Here is a 19,138-nt window from a genome sequence, read left to right on the forward strand (position 1 = left end):
GGCGGGGCTCCCGGTACCAATGGAGGAATGGACACAGAGATCAAGGAACTGGGTAAGAGCTAGAACTCCAAAGATCACCGATGAGGGCAAAGTATCATTTGAAGATCCGGAGCTGCAGGGCGTTGCCGATAAAATAGAGAATTTATCTAGTACACAGAAGAAATGATCTTTCAAGCCTAAGAGGGAGAAAGATGTGCTAAGTACGGCACTGGGTACTCCTGAGAATGGGGGTAGGGTTTGAGGTGTGTCGTCCAAGCTTAGTTGGAAGGAAGGGTTCAAACATGACCCCCACAAGAAGCGTGATGCGTACAAGGACAAACTAAGAGATGAAGGGGCTGCGGATTTTGAAAGGCAAATGATGAATTTCTGTGTCAAACACATGCTTTTGCCTGCCCCCGAAACAGAAGAACCTGAGCCAGATTACCCCTTCGATAACCTCAAGGAGAATACACCCTGCAGATTGCATGTTCCCATTGGACGCTCCGGGAAAACTCTTGAGGCCGCTACAACCATTGCTATCCCTGGGAGAACATATAATGAAGAGTTCATACCCGATGCGTATGCCAAAGTGCAGCTGCAAGTGGTCCACGAAGGGTTTGAGTCCTACGACATTGACTTCCCTTCTCAAGATGGTGTATCCGTACTTGGGGATGCGGTCGATCTTGTAATTCTCTGGCACAAGAATGACATATCATTTGGATTGGGCACCGACGCCACGCGAAAACCTGTGGTGCCAAAACTGGGGTTGGGAAAACCTCTGAGACCTCCTCCGAAGAGGCAGGTGACTGATAAGGCGGAGGAACCCGAGATGCATAAGGAAAATCCAGTGCCGGAAGTGCCACCGGAGATTGTAGTGCCGGAGGTGCCCATGGAGATTGCAGTGCCGGATGTCCTAATGGAGATTACAGTGGCAGAACCAGAGGTGCAATTTGTGGCATAAGTTGGGATAGATATAGAAGAAGTACCAGGATTGGAATGGGATGGTATAGAGCCAGAAATATTAGAAGACCCTTCTCCAGCGAAAGACCCCGAGGTGCAAGAAACCCCGGTCCCTGAGAAAGCCACTGACAATTCTGAGGTGCCTAAAGTGCTTAGGAGTCACGACTCCAAGTCCAAAGATGAGAACAAGGAGAAGTTCACGGTAACCATCTTTAGAGGGGGTAAAGAACGTGCCAAACTCAGAGATGATGACCCCCAGAAGGCCGCTGAACTAGCCGGGCCAACATACTTGCCAACAGATGATTGCCCGGAAAAATATGAACATGGGAAAGCACTCTTGCAGGATTGGGCACTTAACGAATGTCCATGGGAGATGAGAAGGTTACATACCTTCTACATGGATGCCAGCAAGAAAGGCTTGGACAATATAACAGCTCGATCACCAGCAGATTGTTTCGGCGCCGAAGGTTACGTATGGCTAGATTTCAAAGATCTCCACGCCATATATCGTCGGGACGAGATGGACGTCAACTATGTCGCTGTTTGGTGCATGTGAGTATGAGTTTTAATTAATTAAATGAAAAATATGTACAATACAAATCCATGTGATTATTACTAACAAACTTCTTCTGTAGGATGCAATACATGGATGCTATGAAGAAAAATGAACCTATCGGCTTCTTGGATCCAACTCGGATCTGTCAAACACAGCATACCGTGAGACTAGCACCAGGGTCAGACCATCTGAAGGGCAAGACTCCAAAAGAGATAACTGAATACAAGAAGGGCTTGCACAAGGAGAAATTGATTACTGTCGCACAGTACATTGGACAAGCCTTCTTGCACTTTCAAAATAAGAGAGTCGTCATGGCCGCTTATAATTTTAAGTCCGGTGCATTTATCTTCTATACATATGTCTTATTTTAGCTGGTACTAACTAACTAAGCTGTTGTTAATATGTAGTGATCATTATATCTGTTTATTCATCCACTCTAAGGACGGAACCGTGGTAGTCTTGGACCCTCTCAATTTCAGACACTAGTCATACAAAGAATTTCTAACAATCGTACAGTAGTAAGTGATTCTAACTCTTGCATTTTTTATATGAATGTATTATAATTAAATATCCTCCTTAATGTGAAACGGTACGATATCCATATAGTGCGTACAACTACTACAAGTTCAAGGGTGGAGAACAGACCCGAACAAAGGAGAAGCTGCTAGTACGTACCTATTGGCCGGTAATACTCCACTCACTTAATGTATTCCAATTGTTTCACTAATTGCAAAATTTAACTATTTTTTCTATGATATGTTCTGAAGTGTCACAAGCAACCTAGAGGAACTGTCATTTGCGGGTATTACGCGTGCGAATTCCTTAGGGTTAATGGGAGGTACAGGGTTAACGCAGAGGATGTAAGTCTATATACTATGGACTAGACAGCTTCACATATTTATGATACTAATATTTTGTTTATCTTCAATGCATGCAGTTGCCAAGAATAGAATGTCGAACAAGCTTTGACGATACATGCATCACAAATATCCAACGCGATCTGTGCCACTTCATCCACCATGAGTGCTGTCATGTGAAAGGAGATTTCTTCGACCCAGAGGGTGCCCTAGCGACAAGTGACAAATTCAGGCAACTTCGGGAGTGGAACACTGTTATGCCATAATGTAACTAGATGGCGTATTTGAAGTGACAATGTAAAAAAATATTGTAATATATATTTTGGCAGCACTTTTGAGTTATGCAATATATGTAGATTTCTCAGTACCAAATGCTTGATTATCTTGCAATATATGTACATAATAATCTACCTGCAAGAATTTCTGTTAAATAATTTAAATGTAATTTATGGGTAAGTTATTATTGTATCAAATTTTAAAATTTTCTACCTATCTTCGCAGGCGGATGTTTTTTTTTCAGACAGCCACTTCTTATTTTCGCAGGAGGATCGGACTAGCCAACGTCCGCCTGCGAAAACTATCTTCGCAGGCGGACCGCCGGCGATAATGCATTTTCCCTATTGCTCATTTTCCATCCTCTGTGTTGAAAGCATCCGGCGACATTGAGTTTTTCCCAGCCATTTGCCGGTGGACGCCAATGCATCTCATGGCTCCTTGAGGTGCTAGGGAGGCCTGACATCTTTAGCCTTCCAATTTGGCTAATAGCTTTTCCTTTCGGGTCATTTGATTTTTGCCGGACGAGGAACAATATGTTTCTGCCAGCGACTGATAACTGTTCGTTGTTAATAACAATTCGATTCCGCAGATACCAAGGTCGCCATAAGAGCAAGTATAATAATAGGCTATAAATCGGCTAAATGCTAAGGTGGAGGAGAGAAGAGAGGAGAGAGAGGAGAAGCGGGCTGTAAACTTACAGCTGGCTTTGACACAAGAACCAAAAAACTCTGTGAAAGAGATAAATGGACCCTGTATTAATTGTGAAGAGCTAACTATTATATGGATAGGTTAAGAGAATGCTACAAAGAACCTTGTAGCTAACAGGTCGACTATATTATTAACATTGCTCTAAGAGGAGGAGGATTACCGCCCTCCATTCGGGATCAAGCTGGTTTAGAAGGATAGCAGCCAATCAAGTCCCGAACTCCCGATTGAACAAAGTCCTCAGCTGGCAGCCACTATATCTGGTGTAACCCAGAACGTAGGGCTGTAGCCTTCATACAGGTTACCGTCGCATGGAATGCGTCTTCCACATATCTCACTATTTGGTTTCTCCATGATTCGTATACGGTGTTTATTGTGTTGTGTAGCCAGACAGTCTCTTGCTGCTCTGCAAGCAAAGATACTGATATTCCGTGGAACTTGTGTTTTCTGTGGTGTTTGAATCTTCTAAAGATGAAGATGAAGATAAAGATTAAGTGTTGTAAGTAAAAGAGGTAAAATAACATGTGATTAATTGAGTTTTAATTATTACAAACTTGAAAATAGATTAATATGATATTTAGAGCAACTTTCATATAGAAAATTTTCACACAAAACGCACCATTTAGCAGTTTGAAAAACGTGCCACGGTAATCTAAAATTTTATTCTCTGCTACAAGCAGAAATGAACAGGGATCTCCCGTTGAATTGCAAGCTAGAGCACCCTTGGTCCGCGGTGCCATGCTATAAAATCATCGTTGGGCGAATGTGGAACCTGCAGCCTGAGAATTTCGTTAGCATCAGGGGGATAAATTAAGCAGTTGCCGAACTAGCCTTTCATCCCGTTCTTGTTGATTTTTATACTATATTAGCTAACTTGCTCCCTCTTTATACTCAGAGTGATACACTCCAGATCAATACATCTAAACTAAAATAGGGATATTATCGTTTTCGGGGTATCTGAACCAGTATAAAAATCATTGTCCCATGCTGTCTTATTCCATACATGTATATACATTGGTATCAATTGATATAATAATAAATAATTTTTTTTCTCAATTGATATTAGATGAAGAAAAGCTTTATACCAAAATTGTAGTCATCGACAAGGTCTTTCTCTTCTCGTGAGCTCGCCTCTCTAGCTTGCTCCTCCGCACTAGTAGAGCTGGACGAAAAAATAGTGGCTTGTTAGCTTATTCGGGTTGTTATCTTTTGCGAACGAGGCAAGCTATCATTTCTACTTAGCAAACTTAACGTCACAGCTCGATCGAGCTACTCACGAGCCAAACTGAGTCAGGATGCAAAGAAAAACTAGCATCTGACCAGCCATCAGGCCAAACAAGCAAAGCTAGTCCAAGAAAACAATAAGCCCACATAACTAACATAACTCATACTCTTAAAGCCTACTTCACCTATCGGCTTCTTCTTCTCTTTTTCTTTAAAAGAAAGATGTTGACCCGTTGCTATCTCCCTACCGTTTGCCCCACTTCTTGGGTCCTTCCCCATCGTCTTCCACGTCGAGGTCGAGGAGCTTTGCCCCGCCGCCGCCCCATGCTAGGTGCCAAGTATGGAACCGTTGTTACTTGTCGTTCGCCGGCATCCTGCGCCCTAATCACCAACGTGCATCACCACCGACGAACGCGGGCAACACCAGTCACCAGCATCATCGGTGAGCATGGGTGCTTTCCTGAAGCGGCCGACGAGCTCGAGCTCGTGCCATACAGGGATTCGTCGGTCCAGTGAGGTTCCTAGCCACTAGTGAGATCCCCCCCTCTCCTGCTCGTTCCTATGCTTGACTTCGCGCGAGGCGAGCACCATTCTCTCTTGCTCTCTTGCTTCTAGCCATTTGGAAAACTTGAGGTCATCTCCTCCTCTCGACCGAACCACGACTTACTCCCTTGTCTCTAAATATAAAGGATTTTGGTTGAATGTAACGTACCATAATATTGTAAATTTAGACAGGGAGCATATATAGATTCGTAGTTTTAGAATACATCCTATCCACCAAAAATCTCTTATATTTCGGGACGGAGGGTGTACCATCTAAATGAGCTGGCAAATGAGCCAAAAAAGATCCAGAGCCTGTTCACTTTGATGCAAAAAAAACCTTACCAAATTTTGGCATGCCAAAATTTTAGCATAATTGCCAAAATTTTAGTAACTTACCAAAATTTTGGCAGGATTTCTTATATAGTTACCAAAATTTGGCAACAAACTAAATGCAGCGATTTTTTTTAGCAACTTTACTAAAATTTGGTAAGGTTAAAAATGACATCAAATTGAACAGGCCCCCAAGCTTTTAACTTGTTAGGATAACTAGCCGAGCCAAACCAGCTCGGCGCGAGGTTATGGGCTATGGTCCAATTCGCGAGCCCATCAAAACTTGTAAGCCCATTGCTTTTGCTTTTTTGCGTGCTATCGTGGGTAAGCGGATCACTTGCAACAGCTCTCTCTCTCTCTCTCTCTCTGTCTCCCTCCTGTACATTCCCCAATCCATGGCCAAGTTCTCCCTGGACGACGCCGACGACGACCCTCCCGTCGCCACCGCCCGCGACAAGAGGAAGCGCGACGATGGCCCTGCCGACGCCGAGGACGAACCCCCCAGGGCCCGGGGTTCGGCGGTCGCGGGCCGCGAGCCAGCGGCGCCCGGCGCGGAGGCGGAGGCGGCCGGGCGGTGCGGGCCGGCGGAGGAGATGGCCGACGGGGAGGTCGAGGGTGGCCTCAGCGTGCAGATCGACCCTGACGTGCTCGACTGCTCCATCTGCTTCGAGTCCCTCCGCCCTCCCCTCTACCAGGTACTAGTCCAATTCTGCGCAGGAATTTGGTGTTTGCTTGCAATTTGATATGTTGGTTGCTTAATTTGATGTGCCAATTGAACTATGCAAAGGGAATTCCCAGATGGTGTTGGTCAATGCTGTTGTCTCGGGTATGGGTACGAAACTATCAGCTCAACTTAAATAAAAAAAGAACAAAAAAATCTCTAGCATTTTTTGTCTAGCTATGTGTTCAGTACTTTTGGATGCAATAGTACTAGCATCCATGCACTTCCAACGAATTAAGTTGAAACAACTAAAATTACCGTGGAACTAGAATTGGTTAGCACTATGCTTGCAATGCATTGAACTGAAATTAAGCAGCTAGCGCTCTTAGTGTATTTTGATAAAAAATAATGGCCATGGATCACAGACTGAATGGTTTTGTGTTCCAATCATTCTTCAGCTTATACAAAACCAATCATGGTAAGTTATTTCATTACAGTGCGTGGTGATTCAAGACTAATAGGCTTCTGCGTTGTGCTTGTAATTGATGTACTCTGTCAACGGTAGCCTTCCAAACATATTTCCACTGTTTATTTTCCAGGCTTAACTCACAAGTAACCATATTGTTCTGAAAAGTGGCCTACTGGGTCAATTATGGCCTGTTTCAGCACTTGCATGGCTGCATTGTTGGAGTTATAGGCCCTCACATATGAAATTCGATAATTTCACTTGTTTTTTTTTTGGTCGAGAAATCCAAAAAATCCTAACAGGCTTGCATGCGTCGAACTAACCAATGTCATATATAAAAAAGGAGGGAGTATATGAAAAGTTCAGATGACCACAACTGTATACACAATTTTGTAATGAGAAGGGAATTTATTTGTATATATTAGCAGTTTAGCACTCAATTGTTTGAGCAGCAAATAATTGGCTGGTTAGGGTTACACATCTTACCTTGTAATTGCATGTTTCCACCAGTTAATGAAAAGAATTTGAACTGATAGGGAGAGGGGAAGGGAATGTGTAGAGGGTAGATGGAGATGGGAAGAGAGGCAGAGGGATAGGGAGAATAGGAATTGGACGAGGTGAATGCAGCTAATGCGAGTGCGAGTCACTCGGTCACAACTGGGGAGTTGTGAATCTCGCAAGCAGTGACACTCATGAGGAGGAAGGGAATACTAAAGATAGGGATTGAGATGGAGCAGCTCTGGGTTCATGGTAACGGCATGCTAAACCAGTCAGCTTAGGCTGGAGTGGCTTTTCTGGTGGATTGTTCTCCCACCTTGCTTTGTAACTACACCAAGTGTGAACCAAAAAGTAACAAATGTATCCGCTTACCACTGTTAATGGGATATGTTACAAACCACTGAACCAAACACCTCAGAAGCCAGAGGAGCTTTCTCAAGACCATGCTGAACCATATTTGCCCAAAGGTAAACCAATAAAAATAATTTTTCTCAGAAACCAGTTCATTATTGCAACCATGTTTAGTAAACTGTTCCTTTACCTGCTATAGATACAAGCACATAATATTTATTTGACTGAAAACATATGCAGAACTGATGCAAAGAGTTAACACATTGTATCAAAGCAATTCTCTACACTCTTGACAATTTACTACAAACAGACTAACACATTGGATTGGTTTCTGTTGTAATTGTAATCATACTTCACCTGACTATACTTTAAGCAGACTATTTCTGTTATAATAAACATACTCTTATCTTCCCCTTGCATGTTCACAGCTTATTTGTATCATTTTCAGTGCCAAAATGGCCATGTAGCATGCTTTTCCTGCTGGTCCAAGCTCAGCAATAAGTGTCACATTTGTTCTCGCGATGCCAAATTTGCTCGAAATATTGCATTGGAGAAGATAGTTGAGTCAATCAAGTCCTCTTGCTCATATGCAAAGTGGGGTTGCTGCAAATTTATCAACTACGCACAAAGAGATGCTCATGAAGAAGCTTGTCTTTTTGCTCCTTCGATGTGCCCAATCTCTAATTGTGGATATAGAGGATTCACTGGACGTTGGTCAGGACACTTCCTTACCAGCCATAGTTCAGATGTTATGAGGTTCAACTATAGCCAGCCTTTTGAAGTAAATATTGAGGTATCGGTGCCTTTTCTGGTTTTTCTTGGAGAGGATGACCGCCTTTTCCTTCTCCTTAACAATAACCTGACACCCTTCGGGCATGCGTTTTCAGTAGTTTGTCTTAGGAGTGGCAATCTAAATTGGATGTTCTCCTACCAAATTGAAGCAACTAGTAGAAAGAAACCTGAAAATAGACTGCAACTGAAGGCTTCTGTCACAAATACAAGGCAGTGGACAGGTATTTACCCTTCAGAAGCTTTCCTTTTGGTCCCGTTTGACTTCTGCCATTCTAGCAACATAGTACTCAATATCTCCATTGAGAGACATGCCGTTGTATGATTTGAACTTGTTATGTTCTAAATATTTAAAATGTAAATTAGTGTGTAGAAGTGTAAATACAGCGTCTGCTTGTATGTATATAATAAAAAAAATACTGTACAGTAAAAAAATACTTGAGCCCTTTACTGTATGTGAAACATTTTAACATTACTCCTCAAGAAATCTCATAAGCTATGGGCCAAAATAAACTCCCAAGTCTCAACTACTTAAACTAGACTCTTCAACTTCCAAGATGCAGGGCCACCATCTTTAGACGGCAAAATTTGCTACAGGATATTGTTGTCACTTGAGTAAAGTGGATTCATGGTCCCTAAACTTCTCAAATGAACGTGTATAAAACTTTGAAGCTTGTTCTTCCTTTGAATAACCGGACAACATCTTTGGATCTGTTTGGACTGTTATGTAGCATTGACAAGATTAAGCAAGCTTCTTATACCACAAGATGAAGTTTTTGATTGAATCAGCGCTGGGTGGACAAAGTTCTTAAATAAATTGTTCATACTCTCACTCTAGGAGGTGCTTATGAAAGGGAAGAAGCAATCCATGAAAAAACAGGGAACCCACTTATTTTTGTTATCATAGAGGTGCTGCATATACTTGTTCTCATGCAACTCATGCGTATCAATCATCGCATACAACTTGCATTGAATTCTGGTTCATCCAATGAGATATCAATACACGACTTCAAATCAGTTTCAAACCCTTCTTGTTCAACAATACTCCAAGGTTGTGCATGCCACATATAGCGCCTATGAACGGTGTTTGGCATCACATTTGCCATTGTAATCTCCACTGTTTTGTCCTGATCAATCATGATGCGTTGTAGTACTTTCTCATCCATCACTTTCAAGAAATTTTCAAACACCCATTCAAAAGTTTCAACCTTTTAATGTTTCAGGAATACACACCTAAAAAACCACAATTTACCCATGACACCATTGATCGGAGCAAATGGGAGGTTATACTTATTGGTGCAGTATGTTATGTCGAAGATGATACAATCACCAAATTTCTTGTATGCTTCTTTTGAGGCTCCATCCACCCAAAATAAGCTATCAATTTGACCATCTGAGTTCAACTCCATGCTATAAAAATATGACGGGTCTTCTGCTTGCAATTCTTAGATTACTTGACGGTTTCAGTCATGTCTCCATTGGCAATAGTCTGCTTTCTCATGGATGTCCTCGGGTTGCTAACATCTTTCTTCGTGAATGGGATGTTACGCATGATACCATACAGGTCAGATAGGACACACATGATCCTTCGAGTGGGGATGGGGATGTTGTTGTGCAGTAATTCTATCAGCTTTATAGTCTTCCCTTGACACATTACGATGGGATTCTAGGAACCTGAGAGAAGAGGGGTTCAAATGAGGATGGTTGTGATCTAAATCCACTATAGTCACCACCCACTTGTCAGCCCTTTCAACAACCACAATTCTTGCTTTGCAATTAATTTTCCGCAAGCTGTTGCATTTCCTTGATCTTCTACCAATACATAATTTTGCATTTTGCTCCTTACTTGTGCACTCAGAGTAGCCAACGAACTCATTTTTATTGTAATCTTTGATGACATTGCTTTTTTTGCAACCTGAAATTGATGTTACGAAACCCTAACTTTTTGCATAATAATTGTAATAATCACGAGCCTCTTTCTCTGAAAAAAAAATCCCATAGCCTATGATTGGACCCCCTCCACTTCAGTTTCTTTTTCAGTTGCTGCTTCTATTTCAAATCCATCCTAAACATCAACATGAGAAATGCTCATGGCACCTGTAACTACACCAGCTTCAGTCAATGCTGCCCTCAGCAATCATCAATTGCATTTTGCTCCTCATTCATATCATACTTCTTTTAGCAGAAACACCATCCTTCTTGTTTGGAACATCTTCCATTCTTCTTTCAAGAGAACTATCTGAGGAGTCCATACTCGTCCCTGCACAACGGGAAGTACAAAAAATACAACTCATAGTGTTGTGCAACTGAAACAAGCACAATAGAATCAGATCAGCAGAAACAGGCACAACTTTCAGGGGTCTATATCACATCGATACAACAAGCGGCAGGCGGTGGAGGATACGAGACCAATCTAGACAACACAAACGAAAGTATCATGCATGATGAGCTTACTCAAGCGAGGTATCGTATAGGGGGGAGGCGATGACGTACTTGGTGGGCATTCTACAGCTTATCGGAAGATATTGCGGCGCAGAAACAAAGCCGGCGAGGTATCGGGCGAAGACACGTGGTGGAGGAGGTATCGTGTAGATGCAGCGGGGCGATAGCGGAGCTGACAAGGTATTGCGCGTGGAGGCGCGTGATACCGAGGAAGAATCTGGTATTGGGCAAAGTCGAGCATTGGCGGCGCCAGCTAGGTATCGGGTGGAGTCGCGCGACGGAGGAGGAACCTTGTGGGGACACACACAACTTCTTCTTTGGGGTGTAGATGCGGTGACACGTGGGCGGGTAGATGTAGCGCTGCGATGGCAAAGCAAATGAGGTATTGCACACGGATGCGCGTGATACCGAGGAGGAATCTAGTATTGAACGGAGTCGGGCGAAGGTGGCACTGACGAGGTATCGTGCTCCGCGCAAGATATCGAGCATGGGCATGGTCTCAGCGGCAGTTCCGGGGTGGATCGAGCAGTGGCGGCCGGTAGTCGTGGTGTACGGTTGGAATGCGAAGAAATCAGAGGTGCCGAAGCGTTAAACCCCGTTAAGGGCCGCACCTTTGTTTATATGAGGTGATAACAACCATCACCGTGGGATTACAGGTTGTTGGCGCAGTGATAGGATGGATTAGCCGGCAGCTAGCTACGCTAACTAACCTGACCATATCTGATTAGCCAGACTAACTAACTTGATCATATCTAAACAACCTATCCATCCAATCACATGCGCACATACATATACAGAATATGAGACTATTTAACAGCCCCCCTCAATCACAACTTCCCTAAGTTGAGATTGTGTTTAAAATTCTCTAATTGTCGAACAGGCAACACCTTTGTAAAGCCATCTGCAACTTGATCTCCTGTTGGTACAAAATCAATTTCTAAGAGCTTTCTAGAAACTCTCTCACGAACAAAATGATAGTCCACCTCAATGTGCTTTGTCCTGGCATGAAAAACAGGATTAGAAGATAAATATTCTGCACCTAAATTATCACACATAACTTAGTCATTGGAGGACTTGATATTTGCAATTCTGCCAACAAAGTTTGTGCCCACATAATTTCTGCAGTTGCATTTGCCAAAGCTTTATATTCTGACTCTGTACTGGACCTTGAAACTGTAGCTTGTTTGCGTGCACTCCATGACACAAGATTCTCTCCTAAAAATACTGCAAAACCACCTGTTGATCTTCTGTCATCTAAAGAACCAGCCCAGTCTGCATCAGAGTAACCATTGACTAGCAATGACTTGGACTTACATATCCTGAGACCAAGACTGGTACATTGTTTTAAATATCTCAAAATCCCCAGTGGTGTGTAGTTGGAGCATGTAAGAACTGACAAACCTTATTTACTGGAAAAGCTAGGTCAGGTCTTGTTAAAGTAAGATATTGCAAAGCTCCTACTACACTTCTATAATGTGATGCATCATTCTGTCCTAGCAAATCTCCTTCATTTATAGTCAGTTTTTCACTAGTAGACAGAGGTGTACTAACTGGCTTGCAGTCAAACATATTAACTCTTTTCAACAAATCACAGGCATACTTGTCTTGTGTTAATATTAGACCATCACTAGTCTTATTTACCTCAATACCAAGGAAGTAGTGTAGATCTCCTAGATCCTTCAGGGCAAAGTCTTTCTGAAGATCTTGTAGCAATGCTGGCACTGCCTCCTGTCTAGAACTTGTAACAATTATGTCATCCACATAAATCAAGACAAATATGATTAGACCTTCTTTATTATAGAAAAACAAAGAGGTATCAGCTTTAGATCCCTGAAAACCAAGATCATACGATTTTCTGCTAAGTCTAGAATACCAGGCTCTTGGAGCTTGTTTAAGACCATACAGTGCCTTGTCAAGCTTGCACACATAGTTTGGACATGAAGCATCTTCATATCTTGGTGGTTGCCTCATATAAACTTCTTCTTCTAGGATCCCATGGAGAAAAGCATTCTGCACATCTAATTGTCTCATGCACCATCCCCTAGAGACAACAATAGATAACACAATTCTAATAGTAGCTGCCTTGACCACAGGACTAAAAGTATCCTCATAATCTATACCATATCGTTGTTTAAAACCCTTTGCAACCAATCTAGCCTTATATCTGTCCAGACTTCCATCTTGTTTTCTTTTAATTTTATATACCCACTTACAGCCTATAATATTTCTGCCTTTATGAGGAGGAACTAAGTGCAAAGCCTTATTGTTTAGTAATGCCATATACTCTACATCCATAGCCTGTTTCCAATTCTTATCCCACAGTGCATCTTCTAAATTTTCAGGTTCTCCAGTAACAGTAAGAAAAGTAGTTTTATATTTAACAGTACCATCGGTATAAACTTTTTCTTTGTGAATACCATGTTGTAAACGAGTAACTGGTCTGGGTACTACCTGCTGCTGCGGTACCTGATTGTTGTTTTCATCTCCCCCGTCGTCAGCTGTCCCATCATGGCCGCCAGAGTCATCATTGTTGGTGTGGCTGAAGTGCGACGGAACAGGCGAGAACGGCTCGGTGTCAGCAGCTGATTGGAGGATCGGAGATTCCATCCGTACAGAAGGAGCAGGAGATGACACAGGAGAGTGAACGGCTGGTGGCGTGGCGCCCGTGCTATGTCTGCTGGATGATGTGTCGCCGCCGGCAAAGGGATCTGCACCGAATCCCGTGGGATTTTCCGTGGTAATCTCTGCTTCATGTGACGAAGAGTCCCGGGACACATTTTCTTCAACAGATTGATTAGCAGGGTTAGTAGGAATATTAACCACAATGTCACTAGATTGTTGCACCCTGGGATTAAACAGATGTGTGGGTAGAAGGAGGACTTCAGACCGAAGTCGAGCGCCAGCATTTGGATTAAGCTTAGAGAAAGGAAACACCGTTTCATCAAATATTACATCTCGGGAAATATAAACTCGGCCAGTAGCAGGATCTAGACATTTGAATCCCTTATGGAGAGTGCTATAACCTAGAAAGGTGCACTGTTTGGATCTGAATTGAAGTTTATGAGAATTATATGGTCTCAAATGTGGCCAACATGCACACCCAAAAACTCTAAGAGAGTTATAATCAGGAGTTTGATGAAACAATTTTTCCAAAGGTGTTGCAAACTGAAGTAGTTTACTTGGGGTGCGATTTATGAGATAGACTGCAGAGGAAAAAGCTTCATCCCAAAACTTTAAAGGCATGCATGCATATGCAAGAAAAGCAAGGCCAACCTCAACAATATGACGATGTTTTCTTTCGGCGGATCTATTTTGTTGATGGGTATGAGGACATGACACATGGTGTGTGATGCCGATTTTACTGAAGAAAGAGTTGAGTTTTTTATACTCACCTCCCCAGTCGGTCTGCATGGTTAGAATTTTTCTATCGAACAAACGCTCAACAAGAGCCTGAAATTCATGGAATTTTTGGAAGACTTCAAACTTGTTTTTGAGCAAATAAAACCATGTAAACTTACTATAATCATCAATAAAACTGACATAATATTGTTTTCCACCAACAGAGGTAGATGCAGGACCCCAAACATCAGAATAAATAAGTTCCAAAGGATGACTAGACTTGCTAGTAGATCTAGAATAGGGAATTGATGACTCTTTGCCCTTTGACAAGCATCACAGACCGACTGTTTATTTGATTTATCTAAACAAGACATTATTTTTACTAATGACCTTCTCCACAATTGGAGAGGAGGGATGACCAAGACGACTATGCCACCTCTCGAAGGATGGCTTGAAAACTCCATGAGCTTCTTTATTTGGATGCAGATGCGGCGATGCAGGTGGCAGAACATACAGGCGTCCACGGCTGGGTCCTCTAAGCAGAGTTTTCTTCGTGGCCAGATCCTTAAGATTAAAATATTCTTTGTAAAGTTCCATATAAGCAGAATTATCAGAAACAAGACGATGAGCAGAAACAAGGTTTTTGCTGGCTTTAGGAACATAAAGAATATTTTGTAGATGAATATCACGACTCGGGGTTTTAACAATAGAGTGACCAATGTGGCTAATTTCCATACCTGCACCACTCACAGTGTGGATTTGATCTTGTCCCTTGTAGCGATCACGCACGGTGAGTTTATTCAGCTCCCCCGTCACGTGATCTGTTGCTCCAGTATCGACATACCAGTTGGTATCTACTCCATAAGATGCCGCTCCTGCATATTTCTCATCTGGGACAAAATCTTCATCATAACGATACCAACAGTTAATTACCGTGTGTCCCCTCTTGTAGCAGAGTTGACACTTGGGTCTGTTGTCGTTGTAGTTGCCGCCCTGCCGAAAGTTGCTGGAGCCGCCTCCTCGTCCTTTGCCGCGGCCAGGATTGCCGCCGCCGCCGCCATTGTTGCCACGACCGCGGTTAGCAGCAGGATTGCTACCACGCGCCTGCGCTGTTGTCCACCAGACCTGCGCCCCTTGTTGGCCAGATTGACAGACGCATCTCCTGCTTGACGAAGATTCTGACGCTGCTCAAAGCTGAGCAGCTGGGAGTACGCCTCTCCCACGGTCATTGGCTCCGTTTTTCCAACGATGGAGGACACCACTGGCTCAAAAGTTTCATCGAGACCAGCAATGATATAAGAAATTAGATCATCATCATCAACTTTCTTACCAGATGCGCTTATTTCGTCAGCTAGCGCCCTCATCTTGGCGACGTATTCCGTCACGGAGAGATCCCCTTTCTTTGTGTTAGAAAGAGCAATCCTTGTGTTGATGAAGCGCGCCTGCGACATCGAGGAGTACATCTCCCCAATCATCCTCCTTGCAGCAGCTGCGGTTTCACATGCCGCAACCTGTGTCAGGATATCCCTGGACAGGGTTGACAGCAGAAAACCAAGGACTTGCTGATCAGTCGCCATCCATTCTTCATAGTTTGGATTTGGCGCTGAAACCTCCTTCTCGCCTTCCTTGACTGTCGTCGTGGTTGGAGGGATTTTTGTGGCACCGGTGAGATGGCCCTCAAGACGGGCTCCTCAAACCGATGTCAGAACCTGCACTTACCATAGTGTATGGTTGTTCTTCGAGAGCTTCTCCGAGATCACGCTACCGCCGAGCGCGTTGCCGGCCGCCGTCTTCGACGAACTCACCATGAGTCGGTATAGATATGATTTGATAGGTAGGCTCTGATACCATGTAAAGAAATCAGAGGTGCCGAACCGTTAAACCCCGTTAGGGGCCGCACCTTTGTTTATATGAGGTGATAACAACCATCACCGTAGGATTACAGGTTGTTGGCGCAGTGATAGGATGGATTAGCCGGTAGCTTAGCTAGGCTAACTAACCTGACCATATCTGATTAGCCAGACTAACTAACTTGATCATATCTAAACAGCCTATCCATCCAATCACATGCGCACATACATATACAGAATATGAGACTATATTTAACATGGAACACCTTTTTGTTTATCCCGTTTTGATGAGATACCGTTTTGTAGCAGCCGTCTTATTTTAATATCCGTTACAACCTAAAGGCCTTGTTTGGCAGCCTGACCTTTGTTTGGCAGCCTGACAAAATGCCAGGATTGAGGCCAATTTACCGGCCACGAAGTGGAAGCCAACTATGAGAGAAGGAAAATCTCTTGACTGCTTTGAAAGTGCATCTTCTAAATGTGTTTCTGACAACAATAACAATATAATTAGGGGACTAATGGTACGATGAAGTCAAAGTGCTGGTTTTAGTCGGAAAAGCTAGCTCGCGCGCACGGGTCACCAGCGTGCGTTTTCCGGCAAAAGTTAGCTTAACTAATCAGTTAGTTTAGGATAGTGACAGTAATTAAGGGAATAATTTTATTTTTTTGGGAGAATTTTTTTTAACTAATAGATTGAAAAGAAATCTACAGTGAAAGAAACCTTTTACGTAAAATATAAAACTTTCTATCAAAAAAACTAAAAGCCATACATGAAATTTAAAAATTTCAACTAAAAATTTGAAACTCCGAACTCATTTTTTTAAAACTTTTAACTCAAAACTTGAACTTTCAAGTTAAATTTAAAAACTTTCGACTCATGTTTTAAACCTTGAAGTCAAATTTTTAAAACTCTCAACTCAACCTTTAAAAGTTTTCAACTCGAAATTTAAATTAATAAGACAAATTTTAAAAACTTTCAACTCAGATTTAAAAATTTTCGATACGAGATTTGAAACTTTCAATTCGGATTGAAAAATTTTTAAGTCAAGATTTAAAAACACGTGTGCGCTGAAGATTAAAACAAAATCAGCAAAAAGAAAAAAGAGAAAATCGCAAAATAAAAGAAAAAAAAAGAAAAAGCGAGGGAGGGGTGCCAGCTGGCGCGTGCGTGACCTCCGTGTTGTCCCTGGTTTTAGTCCCAGAATAGTTATGAAATAGAAAGAAACCCCATAAATGATTTAATGCTGTTATAGATCTCAATGATGCACTTCTAGACATTAATTTTTGACTTAAGTCCTAGGATCGTCTTACTATTAATAGGGGTTCATGACGTTAGCCAAAGTTGGTGTCAACTGTCAAGTACTCAAACCACGAACAAACATCGACAAGTTGGTCAGAACGTACATACAAAGTTCCATAGAAAGCAGTTCATCTAGAAGCATACTAGATGCCGAAATTACAATACTGATGTACCATGCGCAAGTGGCAACACAGAGACCACCTATCTCCTCCAACGTTCGCCTCATCACCTGCATCCTTCAATCCAAACAATTAATGGTACTACTGGAATTGCGCAAATGCTCAATAATTTAGTAGGGAATACTGTTTGATCGCAGTTCAAAATACCCGAAAGAACTGATTTGGGTTGCTCTCCTACTAATGTTTAGGTAGGGCCGAAGTTCTGAACCCTACTATACGGATATTTTGGCAGCGCTCACACTTTTCTATTGTTGACGCAAATTGGAATCATATCAAACTAATTTCTTTTCTCTCTCACATGCCAAAATGCCAGAAAAAAAACTGAACTTTGGCACTACGAAAATTCTACTAACCTCCATTTTTATTGTAGGCCGTTTTTTACTTTTCTTAAGTCAAACTTGTTTTGACCAAATTTACAGAAAAATATAGTAATATTTTTAACACAAAACAGAGAAATTATTAAAATATGTCCAATGTTAGATGTAATGAAACTAATTTGGTGATATAAATGTTATTATAATTTTCTATAAATTTGATCAAACTTTTAATAAGTTTGACTTAAAAAAAATCAAAACGACTTATAATACGAAGCACAGGGGTACTAGGCGGCTACTAAATCGAGCCCATCATCGTTGTCACGGGTTGTCTCCGGCTTGAAGCTCAGTTCCTTAGAGAGTTTTTAAAAATTGAGTTAAATTAATTAAACCATTAGTGTATAATTAATTAAGTATTAATCATGGTAAATTTAAAAATTGAGTTTTTTTAGTTTTCCAAGAGAACTTGTATACCGAAGTTTTGCTGTGCTCATTGAGGTTTGTTCGATATCAAATCGATATAAAGTTTTGCTGTGTATCAGTGTATCACCTTCAGGAGGAATGTAGTGAGATAATGAAAACCTTGAAATTAAGTCAATATCTATCTAGTGACTTTTGAAAAGAAAAAGGAGGTGAATTGGAGTACTGATTCATATAATCACTTTTATATAGGGACAATTTCACCAAGGGTATAAATGTTATTTTATCTACAACTAACACCGTTAAAACCGGCTGTTAGAAATGGGGGTAGACGGTTGTTTCAGATTAAAAAGTGGGGGTAAAACTGCAAACCCTAAATAAATAGAGGTAAAACAGCAATTGGTATCGAAAGTGGGGGCACAGATGCAATTGCCCCTTTAATTTTAGCACAGATGGGATGGGATGAGTCTCAAGAAGCAATATTCTCTTTAAATTTGGGTTATCTCCAAACTAAGGCTTCGTTCATTCCTGGGTGATCTGGGGGATTGAGAGAGAGAAAAACATCTCGTTTTCCGCGCGCACGCTTCCCAAACTATACTAAACGGTGCGTTTTTTACAAAAAATTTCTATAGGAAAGTTGCTTTAAAAAATCATATTAATCCATTTTTGAAGTTTAAAATAGTTAATACTTAATTAATCATGTGCTAATGGCTCACTTCGTTTTGCATATCTTCCCAATCTCCCCAATTCCCTTCTCCTCAAACACACCCTAAGAAACCGATGGATCAGTCCAACCTATTGCATGTTTCTCATTCTTTCCATGCTAAAAACATAGAACGAATCATTAATTCCATGCTAAAAAAATATAGAGATGGACTAAGGACCTGTTTGGTTACATGGGCTAATGTTTAGCCCTCACCTTTTAGCCTCAAATTAGCCCTCAAGAATCCAAACAGGTGGACTAATTTTGAGCTAATATGAATTAGCCCCCCTTAAAACATTAACTCCTCCAAGGAGTGCTAATGGGGCTAATTTTATATAGGGACCATAAAAAAACAGTCCTCTCTCTTCTTCTATCTCCTCTCTTTCTACTCTCTCT

At 41.8% G+C, this 19,138-nt stretch overlaps 1 protein-coding gene and 1 non-coding gene across 5 annotated transcripts; one reads left to right on the forward strand and one right to left on the reverse strand.

Moving 5' to 3' along the window:
• Window positions 1-5,765: 5,765 nt before the first annotated feature.
• On the forward strand, window positions 5,766-8,708 carry LOC127778018 (E3 ubiquitin-protein ligase SINA-like 10). Of its 4 annotated transcripts, XM_052304659.1 has the most exons (3): window positions 5,766-6,125; window positions 7,855-8,199; window positions 8,294-8,437. In XM_052304659.1, the coding sequence occupies exons 1-3, from the start codon at window positions 5,826-5,828 to the stop codon at window positions 8,294-8,296; spliced, it is 648 nt and encodes a 215-aa protein (XP_052160619.1). In that variant the 5' UTR covers window positions 5,766-5,825; the 3' UTR covers window positions 8,297-8,437. The 4 variants fall into 4 exon arrangements, with proteins under 4 accessions (XP_052160619.1, XP_052160616.1, XP_052160617.1 ...); XM_052304656.1 differs by having other exon boundaries at window positions 5,768-6,125; window positions 7,855-8,708; XM_052304657.1 differs by lacking the exon at window positions 5,766-6,125 and adding an exon at window positions 6,133-7,522 and having other exon boundaries at window positions 7,835-8,708.
• Window positions 8,709-15,162: 6,454 nt separating this feature from the next.
• Window positions 15,163-15,301, reverse strand: LOC127778185 (small nucleolar RNA Z247). Its single transcript, XR_008018451.1, has one exon. It is a non-coding gene; the product is annotated as a small nucleolar RNA Z247 (small nucleolar RNA).
• Window positions 15,302-19,138: the final 3,837 nt, after the last annotated feature.

Source organism: Oryza glaberrima, chromosome 6 (genome assembly GCF_000147395.1).
Source record: "Oryza glaberrima chromosome 6, OglaRS2, whole genome shotgun sequence".
NCBI classification, from domain to species: Eukaryota; Viridiplantae; Streptophyta; class Magnoliopsida; order Poales; family Poaceae; genus Oryza; species Oryza glaberrima.